The sequence below is a fragment of the Giraffa tippelskirchi genome, chromosome 5, assembly GCF_054371585.1.
Source record: "Giraffa tippelskirchi isolate mGirTip1 chromosome 5, T2T-mGirTip1v1.2.pri, whole genome shotgun sequence".
In the NCBI taxonomy this organism is placed as follows: Eukaryota; Metazoa; Chordata; class Mammalia; order Artiodactyla; family Giraffidae; genus Giraffa; species Giraffa tippelskirchi.
Window position 1 is genome coordinate 9,856,819 of NC_137279.1, and position 12,484 is coordinate 9,869,302.

Below are 12,484 nucleotides of genomic sequence, written 5' to 3' on the forward strand. Positions count from 1 at the left end.
AGTAAATCAGAATTCAACAAGGGTGAGGTATTCAAAGCTGTTAAGTACAGAAATCCCATACAAATAAATCAAGATCTTAACTGGTTTACAAATACTTCAAAATTGGTACTTTAGAGTGCCAAAGGCAAAATGACTCTTAGGAAAATTGTTACAAATTTTTAAAGGTAAGAATACAGTCATTTAAAAATATGCATGATCCACATTTTTAGCAATGTTAGTTCTGTTGCTGGATTTACAAAGTTTATATTCTTTTTATTTCTTTGTGTTTTACAGGATGCACCTAAGTGGAAAACAGAATTGAATTCAAAGGCGTAGCAAGTGTACATATCTGTTCTTAAGTTCAATATTATGTTTTCACTGGATTTTATTCTGTAAATGATGAAAAACCAATGATGGCTGTCTCACTAAGAAAAGACACTATGAGTACTTTAATAGTACAACTTTAGCTGTAATGAAAAGAATGAATAATATAATAGTATTAAAGACGGGAGGGTATTATAGGAGAAGGTAGAGATGGAGAAGGTGTAATACTCTAGGTCAGAAGACTGCTTAACAGAAGTCCAGATTACTGGGTCCTGACCCTAGAAATTCTGAGTTGGTAGGTTTAGAGCTAGTTCTCATAAACTTAAGTGAGAAAAAGACCTAAACGCTTATGACTGGGAGTGAGTTAGAGCATCAAAGGGAAGATACCCCTGATGCTAAAATCTTTAAGAGTATCAGGAACTCCTAAAAATTACAAGCGCATGCTTTATTTTTACCACAAATGAATACTGGCTCACCTGGATCAGGGTCATATTTTAGGTCCAATGGATGTACAACAGGGTGGTACTGCTTCTAAACATAAAATAAATTAAAACAGATTTAAATTAACAACTAGGTGACTTACAGAAACATTTTCTTTCGATAATATAAACAAATATTAGTCAGTAGTACCATTCTTTTGCCAAAAAAAAAACAAAAACAAAAACCCAAAACAAATGTCCAAATTAGATCCTGTAGGGGAGGGAGGAGAAAAGAACAGATCAAATTAAGTCTGAATTATACCTTTTAGAGTACTGCCACCTACTGCATACACTAAGATACAGCAACATAAAGAAGCATAAAAGCAAATTAAAGGCACAGTGATAGAATCTTGTGTTTATATAAAGTATAAGGTAGTTTTCAAACTATTAACAGACTGTTTTTCAAAAGTTCATTTTAAGACAAGTGGTTAGAACTCAGAACTCATATTCACACAGAAATCTGTTTTTAAAAGTGTCAGCACACTAATGCCTACCTGTGATATACTGAGACTGCAGTAGCAGAACTCTAAGAACAGGATTCATAATTCAGGCAAAAAGGAAGTGGAAAATGTCCTTTCTCGTGCCCAAAGCAGCAGGAGCCAAAAAGTTTTTTTGTTTTAAAGCTGTCTTTAGTATCCTCACCCCATTCATTTTTGCATCAATTTTTAAACTTCCACAGCAACACCCCACCTACATCAGCAAACTTTCTTTTATGTAATACTGACTACAGGTTTTTTTGGGGCGGGGAGCAGGGAGGAAGGGTAGTAATAGGGAGAAAAATACTGGAAAATAAATGCATTTTGAATGTTTTCCTTAGGAAACTTTAAAAGTAGATGAGGGAGATGGGAGTGGGGTATTTCTTGGAGAACTGACATTTCTATGGAAGAAATAAAAAAGGAAAATTTTGTTTATAACTATTTTTTCTCATAGAATGATAAGTAAGATATTTTAGATAAAGTACCTGCTTTCAGTCTCTGAAACAATTCCTGAAAAATAAGCAACTGGAAAATGTATATTTGACAGTATGCTAATTTCAAAAAGTAAGGACAAACCGTTAAGCAAAGCTGGAAGCCACATGTATGTCTCATTCCAGAGGCAATGCCATTCCAGCAAACCTCCTTCTGCCTCATGATGATTTTTGGAGCAAAAGAAATTACACACAATTCAGAAAGCAAATTTTGGCGTTATAAACAGGCAGTCTCAATCTTCATCACCAAAATACGTAACAAAGACAAGGGTCTCCCAAAATTCATAACTATATACAAATAGTGTGCCAAATACAAATCATAAATAGAAAGAAGAGGCTTAAAAAATAAATTTCTTTCTCCTTCCTGGACTCAGAATTAAGTTATTGTCAGTCTTCCATCTTCAAATTCTACTTTATTTTATTATCAGCTGTATTCAAAACCTAGTGTGACTTAGAAGGGGGAATTTTTATAATAGACAATCAGTAGTAATTCAGACAGGAAAAACAAAGAAAACAAAATGTCATTTATCTCCACTTGATCTTACACTTTAACTTTTTTATGTTTTTACTGTAGTAAAAGAGACATAACATAAAATTTACTATTTTAAAGGTAAATCATCTTACCAAAATCTCTTGTTGTGCCTTTATGATTTTGATGACACATTCAAGGATCTTTCTGGGATACTGCTTACGTTTTGTGGCTAAATCAACTATGATTTCATCAAACTGGTCTTCAAGGACTTTGATATCAGAATCTATTTCAAGTGAAAAAATAATATCAAAAATTCCTTAAAACACAGTTTATATTCTGTATGAAAATGCAACATAAATAAACTAAATTTAGAAAACACAAAATTTAAGGAAAACAAATATGGCAAGTTAATGGATGCCTCACTTTGGTGACTGATTCATTTATTCATTTAACAGTCAATTACTTACTGAGCCCCTATGGGAATCCAAGCCCAAATCAGAGAAATACAAAGATGATTTAAAAAAAAAAAAAGGACACAATGAGGAAAAACTTACAGGACAAAGGAATTAGAAGAAAGTTATCAATTAAAGTGTATAAAGCAAATGAACTAAACTCGAATATAAAGCACAGCATACTGATTGGCATTAAAACAAAATCCAACAATCTAATGCCTAAAGAAGACACAAAAATATATGTGGGCTAAAATCTACAGAATAATTTCAAGCATGCAGTTATCTGTGCAAATACAAAAAGGAAAAATCTAGAGTTTTCTATTATGGCAAAAAACTAAGACAAATTAATAAGGTTATGATTATGTTAAATAAATTTTCATGAAATCATATTAAATAAAAGAATATCTAACAATATTACATGTCAGTTCCAAACAATATAGTAACAATATATTCTAAAGAACTATTGATTAAAAATGAAAAATATAGTTGTACCTGGAAGCCTTATCAGTTTATAATGTCAAGTTTAGTAAATATGAAATTAAAAATAAGGATAAATACAATTTAAAAATCTGTATCAAATAACAAACGACATAAAACTAATACTGTAATAGTAAAATTTAATGACAAGACAGAAAAATAACCTAAAAAAAAAAAAAGAGAGAAATACAAAGATGAACATAACGCAATTCCAGTTCTCTAAGAGCTTATGGTTCACTGGAAGAAACTGACAGATAACTGCAAAACAACTTCACAAATGCAACAGAAGTATGAACAAAATGCTACCAGGACAAAGAACAACTTGAACAATAACTATGCCTTGCGAATCTGAGACTTTAAAGAGAAAGTAACATTTGAGTTGGATCTTGAAATATTGATATAAGTGTAAATCCATTGCATAAAACAAAGGTAGGGAAAAAATAATATGGAGAAGCACATGAGGCAGAGAAAACAGCATCAGCAAGATCAAGAGTCTTTAGGAAAAAGTTCTAAATGGCTGCAGGATAAAGTGTAAGGAAAGGATGATAACATAATGAAAGAGCCACACTGAAAGCATTTAACATTTGATTTTAGTGTTTCTTTGATTTGGCTAAAGCTACCTTATCAGTTGCTTTCCTATATTTTAAAATACAGTAGACCCTTAAACAATGTGGGAGAGTTAGGGGCACCGACCCCCCACACCATCAAAAATCCAAACATAACTTTATAGTTTCCACATCTATGGATTCAACCAACTACAAATCGTGTAGTACTGTAGTATATATATGGTGAAAAAAAAATCCCTATATAAGCGGATCCTTGCAGTTCAAACCTGTGTTGTTCAAAAGTCAACTGTACTGATTCTCAAACTCCTGGAGAATGAATAATCACCTGGAGAATGTGTCAGAAGTAAAAAACAGCTATTTTGAGGTATAACTGTTATACAGTGAACTGCACATATTTAAAATATACAATTTGATAAGTTTTGACATGTGTATACCCTTGAAACCACCACCACAGACAAGATAATGAACATAACCATCACCCTAAAAGTTTCCTTATGTTCCCTTGTAATGTCCCCCTTCCAGCTCCTTCCAAACTACTCTCTATCCCAGGCAACCACTCTTCAAATTTTCATCACTATATTCTAGTTTTAGTTTCCTAGAATTTTATATAAATGAAATCATACAGTATACATTCTTTTGTAAGGAGAAGGGCAGAAATTTTGATTCTCAACAGAGGTCTCTGGAATGAGGCCCAGAAATTAAGCACCTCAGATGAAATGAATGCAGGGAATACATTAACCTTATTTTGAAAATTATTTTTTATCTTTATTTATTTGGCTGTATCGGATGGCATGGGGGCTCTCCAGTTGTGGCTTAGTTACCCCAGGGCATGTGAGATCTAAGTTCCTGACCAGGGAAAGAACCCTGGTACCCTGCATTGCAGCCACATTCTTATCACTGGACCACTAGGGAAGTCCCTGGAAATTATTTTTAAAGTAGCGAACATTAAGTAGTTAAAAATACTTAAAAGCTATGTCCTCAGCTTAACTGGTTTTGCATCCTGTGTGTTCTGCTACATCAAAGTCTATGGCAGAAAAAGATCTATTATCTTACTGAGTAGAGAGCTTCATTATGGAGAAGTCTGAAACATGTTAAATACATATAGGGGAACATTTTGAGACATTGCTGACATACATCAGCATAAACATACATATCAGGTAAAGATTAATGAGGTCATGTATGGCCTTTCATTCATCAAAAAAATATTCGCTAAGTCCAACTAAATTACTTCTTCTGCAAATATTATGAGATACAGTCATTATTACTTTGAGTACTCATTTAAACGAGCAGCCTTCCCTATATTTTAATTATTTAAAAAGTTCAATCACTAGCCTGAAAGAAATATTGTCACCATTTCACAATCAGCTATCAAAAACAAGTCTCCCAGCTAAATCTTCTGTGTAGAGAAGAAAATGGTTTCTTAGTGCCACTAATGATAAAGCTAAAAACTGAAATGTATAAATTTAGTTCAGTTCAGACCAGTCACTCAGTCCTGTCTCTTTGTGACCCCATGGACTGCAGCATGCCAGGCCTCCCTGTCCATCACCAACTCCCGGAGTTTACCCAAACTCATATCCATCGAGTCGGTGATGCCATCCAACTATCTCATCCTCTGTCGTCCCCTTCTCCTGCCTTCAATCTTTCCCAGCATCAGGGTCTTTTCCAGTGAGTCAGTTCTTCGCATCAGGTGGCCAAAGTATTGGAGTTTCAGCTTCAGCATCAGTCCTTCCAATGAATATTCAGGAACTGATTTCCTTTAGGATGGACTGGTTAGATTCTCCTTGCTGTCCAAGGGACTCTCAGGAGTCTCCTCCAACACCACAGTTCAAAAGCAAAGTATCAATTCTTTGGAGCTCAGCTTTCTTTATAGTCCAACTCTCACATTCATACATGACTACTGGAAAAACCATAGCCTTGACTAGATAGACCTTTGTGGGTAAAGTAATGTCTCTGCTTTTTAATATGTTGTCTAGGTTTGTCATAACTTTTCTTCCAAGAAGCAAGCATCTTTTAATTTCACGGCTGCAGTCACCACCTGCAGTGATTTTGGAGCTCCCCAAAATAGTCTGTCACTGTTTCCCCATCTATTTGCCATGAAGTGATGGAACCAGATGCCATGATTTTAGTTTTCTGAATTTTAAGTTTTAACCAACTTTTTCACTCTCCTCTTTCACTTCCATCAAGAGGCTCTTTAGTTCTTCTTCACTTTCTGCCATAAGGGTGGTGTCATCTGCATATCTGAGGTTACTGATATTTCTCCCAGCAATCTTGATTCCAGCTTGTGCTTCCTCCAGCCCAGCATTTCTCATGATGTACTCTGCATATAAGTTAAATAAGCAGGGTGACAATATACAGCCTTGACGTACTCCTTTCCCAATTTGGAACCAGTCTGTTGTTCCATGTCCAGTTCTAAAGGTTGCTTCCTGACCTGCATACAGGTTTCTCAAGAGGCAGGTCAGGTGCTCTGATATTCCCATCTCTTTCAGAATTTTCCACAGTGTATTGTTATCCACACAGTCAAAGGCTTTGGCATAGGCAATAAAGCAGAAATAGATGTTTTTCTGGAACTCTCTTGCTTTTTCGATGATCCAGCGGATGCTGGCAATTTGATCTCTGGTTCCTCTGCGTTTCTAAATCCAGCTTGAACATCTGGAAGTTCATAGTTCATGTATTGCTGAAGCCTGGTTTGGAGAATTTTGAGCATTACTTTGCTAGTGTGTGAGATGAGTGCAATTGTGCGGTAGTTTGAGCATTCTTTGGCATTGCCTTTCTTTGGGATTGGAATGAAAACTGACCTTTTCCAGTCCTGTAGCCACTGCTGAGTTTTCCAAATATGCTGGCATAAATTTAAGCAGGGAAGAATTTGTCATTACTCTGCCGTCCCCACTGGCTCAGGGGTAAGGAATTCACCTCAATGCAGGAGACGCGGGTTCAATCGCTGGGTCGGGAAGATCCCCTGGAGAAGGAAATGGCAACCCACTCCAGTATTCTTGCCTGGGAAATCCCATGGACAGAGGAACCTGGCAGGCTACAGTCTTTAGGGTCATAAAAAAGTTGGACATGACTTAGTGACTAAACAAGTATGTACTGGGTTGGCCAAAAGGTTTGTTTGGTTTTTTCCGTAACTGGCTCTGCTGCTGCTGCTGCTAAGTCGCTTCAGTCGTGTCCGACTCTGTACAACCCCATAGACGGCAGCCCACCAGGCTCCGCCGTCCCTGGGATTCTCCAGGCAAGAACACTGGAGTGGGTTGCCATTTCCTTCTCCAGTGCATGCAAGGGAAAAGTGAAAGTGAGGTCGCTCAGTCGTGTCCAACTCTTAGCGACCCCATGGACTGTAGCCTACCAGGCTCCTCCGTCCATGGGATTTTCCAGGCAAAAGTACTGGCGTGGGGTGCCACTGCCTTCTCCTAACTGGCTCTAGTAGTGCTTAATTGTCTTTAATTTCATTCATAACAATTTTGTTAACAGTGTACTGTGACAGCTGTCATATCAGTATGTATTTTAAAAAAAAGCTCACCAATTGGTGAATTTTTGAGTAGCCATTTTAATACTGACCATGGAAGAAAAAAGCAACATTTTTGGCATATTATGCTTTATTATTTCAAGAAACATAAAAACACAACTGAAAAAAAAATGCAACTGAAACACAAAAGAAAAATTTGTGCAGTGTATGGAGAAGATGCTGTGACCTACTGAACATGTCAAAAGTAGTTTGTAAAGTTTCATGCTGGAGTTTTCTAAAGGGACAATGCTCCATGGGTGGGCAGACCAATTGAAGTTGAGAGCAATCAAACTGAGACATTAATCAAGAACAGTCAACGTTACACCATGCAGAAAATAGTTAACATACTCAAAATATCCAAATCTAGCACTGCAGATCATTTGCAGCAGCTTGGTTATGTTCATCACTTGATGTTTAGGTTCTGCATAAGTTAAGCGAAAAAAACCTTATTGAGCATATTTCCATATGTGATTCTCTAATGAAACATAATGAAAAATGTCCTGTTTTTAAAGCAAATTGTGATGGGAGATGAAAAGTAGATATTGTACAATGGTGTGGAATAGAAGAGAATATGAGGCAAGTGAAATGAACCACCACCGATCACACCGAAGGTTGGTCTGCATCCAAAGAAGGTTATGTTGTATATACAGTGGGACTGAAAGGGAGTCTTCTATTATGAGCTCCTTCCAGAAAACCAAACGATTCATTCCAACAAGTACTGCTTCTAAGTAAACCAACTTAAGGCAGCAATAGGTGAAAAGTGTCTGGAAGGTGAAAAGTGTCTGGAATCAGTCAACAGAAAACACATCATCTTCCATCAAGATAACACAAGACCACATGCTTCTTTGATAACCAGACAAAAACCGTTACAGCTTGGCTGGGAAGTTCTGATTTCATCCGCTATATTTACCAGACACTGCACCTTCTGGTGTCCATTTATTTCAGTCTTTACAAAATTCTCTTAATGAAAAAAATTTCAGTTTCCTGGAGGACTGTAAAAGGCACCTGAACAGTTCTTTGCTTAAAAAGATAAAAAGTTTTGGGAAAATGGAATTATGAAGTTGCCTGAAAAATGGCAGAAGGTAGTGGAACAAAACAGTGAATATGTTGTTCAGTGAAGTTCTTGGTGAAAATGAAAGACTGTCTTATTTTTTACTTAAAAAACCAAAGGAACTTTTGGCTAACCACATACTATGTGCCAAGTACTGAAAACACAGTGATGAGAAAAATATAAATAGATTCCCTGCTCTCAAGGAACTTACTTTTTAAAAAAATATATTTATTTGGCTGCACCAGGGCACAGCTGCAGCATACGAGATCTTTGATCTTCATTCGGGCATGGGGGATAGCTGTCTCAGAGTAGAGGGGCAGGGACAAAGTTGGTTTCACTTGTATATTCATTCTTTCATTTGTTCACTCATTTGCATGATAATCTCAGTGAACAAAACACAAAAGCCTCTGCCCTTGCAAAACTTACTAATTGATTCTATGTATTAGATCAGATACAAACCCTATTAATTCTATCTTCTAAACATCTCTCGAACCCATCTTTTTTTTCCTCTTAGGGTGGTCTTCACCGTCTTTTGCTGTATTACTGCAATAACTTCCTAAGGTCTTAGAGGTTCTCCCTTGAATTTCTCCCTTCTCCAATCCATCCCCGACACAGCCAGCAGTTAGATTCTAAAACACAAACTTTTTCTTGTTATAGTAGTGCACCCTTATCTGTGGTTTCACTTTCTGCAGTTTCAGTTATCCATGGTCAACCACAGCCTGAAAATACTAAATGAAAAATTCCAGAAATAAACAATTCATAAGTTTTAAATTGTGTGCCATTCTGAGTAGCGTGATGAAACCTCAGGCTGTCCTGCTCCATCCCACCCAAGACATGAATCATCCCTTTGTCCAACCTATCTTGCCCATTAGTCATTTGGTAGCCACCTTGGTTATCAGATCAACTGTTGTAGTATCTCTGTGTCTGTGTTCAAGTAACCCTTAATTTCCTTAATAAAGGCCCCAAAGCACAAGAGTTGTGATGCTGGCAATTCAAATAGGGCAAAGAAGGGCTTCCCTGGTGGCTCAGTGGTAAAGAATCTGCCTGCCAATGCAGGTGACACAGATTCAATCCCTTGTCTGGGAAGATCCCACATGCTGCGGAGCAACTAAGCCCACAACTATTGAGCCTGTGCTCCAGAGCCCACGAGCCACAACGACTGAAGCCTGTGTGCCCTAGAGCCCATGCTCTGCAACAAGGGAAGCCACCTCAAGGAGAAGCCCGCACATCACAACTAGAGTAGCCCCTGCTCGCTGCATCTATCAATAGAGAAAAACCCGTGGAGCAATGGAGACCCAACACAGTCAAAAATAATAAATGAATTAAAAAAAAAATCAAATATGGCAAAGAGAAGCTGTAAGTTGCTTCTTTTAAGTGAAAAGGCAGAAGTCTGCAACTTAATAAGGAAAAAAATTGTAGCTGAGGTTGCTAAGATCTACGGTAAGAATAAATCTTCTATCCATGAAATTGTGAAAAAGAAAAAAGAAATTTGTGTTAGCTTTGTTGTCATTCCTCAAACTGCAAAGGTTACAGTCACAGTACATGGTAAGTCTGTAGTTCAGACAGAAAAGGCATTAAATTTATACAGGAAGATATTCTGAGAGTGAGGGAAAGAGACCACATTCACATAACTTTCATTATAGAATATTGTTATAATCATTCTATTTTATTATTAGTTATTGTTGTTAATCTCATTAAGCCTAATTTCTAAACTAAACTTTATCATAATTATATATAGGATGGATAAACAAAGTCCTACTAGCACTGGGAACTATATTCAATATTCTGTGCCAAACCATAATGAAAAAGAATATATATATGTATATTACTGAGTCACTCTGTTGTACAGAAGAACAGCAGAAAGGAGGTATATTGTAAACCAACTATACTTCAATAAAATTTTTTAAAAATAGTATACACAGGGTTTGGTACTATCTGAGATTTCAGGCATTGACTGAACATCCTGGACACATCCTCCTAAGGTAAGAGGGGACTATGGGGAAGTAGTTTGGGGATAATTCAAGAGCATTATATTTACTGTGCATTTTATTCACATTATTATTACATCAGTTCCACCTCAGATCATCAGAGGTTGGGGACCCCTGACCTACAGGACAAAGTACAGATTCCTCTGCATATGCTACAGGGCTTTATGTGATTTAGTCCCAACTTGGCCTCATCTATCTCAATTCACTTCTGACATTTTCCAAACATATCACTCCTTTGTGTCCTTAGGGCTTCCCTGACAGCTCAGTTGGTAAAGAATCCGCATGCAGTGCGAGAGACCCTGGTTTGATTCCTGAGTTGGGAAGATCCGCTGGAGAAGGGATAGGCTACCCACTCCAGTATTCCGGCCTGGAGAATTCCATGGACTGTATAGTCTATGGGGTCGCAAAGAGTTGGACATGACTGAGCCACTTTCACTTTGTGCCTTTGCACGTGCTTTTTTCTTTGCTTCAGACGTTCTTCCAACCTCCTTTCTGTCTATACTTTTATTTATTAAATGCATTTAACAGCAAGCTACTCTCTTCTCCCACTTCCTGAAAAGCAATGTGTTTTTGTCTATTTCCTTCCTTTAATGATGAGTTCCTAAATGGTAAGAATCATATCTTTTCATTTATTTCCTGGAACTTGGTATGGTGTCTGACATTTATCAAGTGCCCATGAAAGAAGGTAAAAATGTAGTATTCTTAACTATTTCCTCTCAAAGTTATAAGGCGGGGGGGGGGGGGGGAGGGACAGACAATATTCAGTTTTCAGCCATCTACCCAGGCTGCCAACCTGTCAGAAAATACACGTTTATCTATAAATTGATGAATCATATGCTAAAGGCAGTCTGGACTGAACAACACAGCAGTTCCAAACTGACTTCACAGAACAAGAATCACATAAACACTCAGTAAAGGCTGTCTAGTTTGAAAATACTCCTAGGTGATTCTGATATGCTGCCTTTCCTCACTAATTGGCAATCACTTTGATAATAGTTGAAAAATCTTATGGGTGTTTTTTCCATTTTAATATGTAAACCACAAAGTGAACTCTGGTGTCTTTGAAGAGGTAATTATAATAATACCAAGGAGTAGAGAGTAAAATCATCTGGGCAAAGAATTATCTTAATGCTGAGAAGAAAAATTACAGCCACAGAGAATTGCTTGACAGGGCTTGGAATAAGCTCAAAGGTTTAAATGGTTAATCTTAACAGCTAGCAGAGACATCAGTCTACACTGGGCAGATCTCTGCACTATCACCATGGGGACCAACAAGGCACTCCAGTCCTCTTGTCAGGACAGCCCTTTTCCTGGACGTTGCTGGAGAATTCTGTTTCTCTTCCCACGCTGATCGTTCTTTTTCTTTTTTTTTTTTTCATTCTTTTTCTACTACATTTTTTTCCTTCCTACACTGACCATTTTCTTTCTATTAAAACTTTGATTTCTTTAAATATGTCACTTTCATTAGGTAGGGTGCAATCTAGTCTGCGTGGACCAGCAAAATATTCTGTATTTTTAAAGAGGTTTCTGCAAATATTAAACTCATCCTTTATATGGTACTTATACAGTTTAACTTCACATTTCTAAGAGTATTTCACTATCTACTCAAAGGCTCACTTATAAAAATATAATTCGATTTATAAAATATTAAGCATAGGAATTCTCTGGGCCTGCTTCTTCATCTCACAATAGTTCTATAGTATTTTCCAATAAGCTATTGACAAGGGTACTTTTGAAGACTGATCAGATGAAAGTCTTGTGGGAATGCCAGATAGCATATACAGTAACCTCTATGTTGTCTGCCTCCGTATATGACCTTAATAGTCTTCTAGATTAATTTTCTGTTTTCTTCCAGTAAAGGAATTCTGCCAGTAAAGAGGTGACATTGAAAACAGGTAGGAATTCCCTGGTAGTCCAATGGTTAGGACTTCGAGCTTCCACTACAGGGCGCATGGGCTTGATCTCTGGTTGGGGAACTAAGATCCTGGAAGTGACATGGCAGGAAATGAAATGGAATGGCTACAAAAATAACTCAGAAATGAATGACAGAGGGAAGTCACATACCCATAAAGCAACTGTCTGAAGCTTCGTGCCATGCTTGCCCATTAATGCTGACATTCTCTTGCACAGCTGATTCAAAAGTCTGCAATAAAGTCACAAAAATAAAGTCACTGAAAATAACTTTAAACGCTGAATTCAAACATTTGGACAATTCAGCTTTGTGATA

At 37.1% G+C, this 12,484-nt stretch overlaps 1 protein-coding gene across 5 annotated transcripts in view; it reads right to left on the reverse strand.

Moving 5' to 3' along the window:
• Positions 1-12,484, reverse strand: part of NSL1 (NSL1 component of MIS12 kinetochore complex) — a 41,652-nt gene that overhangs the window by 22,308 nt on the left and 6,860 nt on the right. For 4 of the 5 annotated variants that reach the window (XM_081489786.1, XM_081489789.1, XM_081489788.1 and 1 more), the window contains exons 2-4: positions 12,322-12,400; positions 2,374-2,504; positions 780-834 (exon numbers count right to left, since the gene is read on the reverse strand). In XM_081489786.1, the coding sequence (XP_081345912.1) occupies positions 780-834; positions 2,374-2,504; positions 12,322-12,400 (265 nt within the window). The remainder of the gene's footprint in view (positions 1-779; positions 835-2,373; positions 2,505-12,321; positions 12,401-12,484) is intronic. The other variant, XM_081489787.1, reaches the window with a different exon arrangement.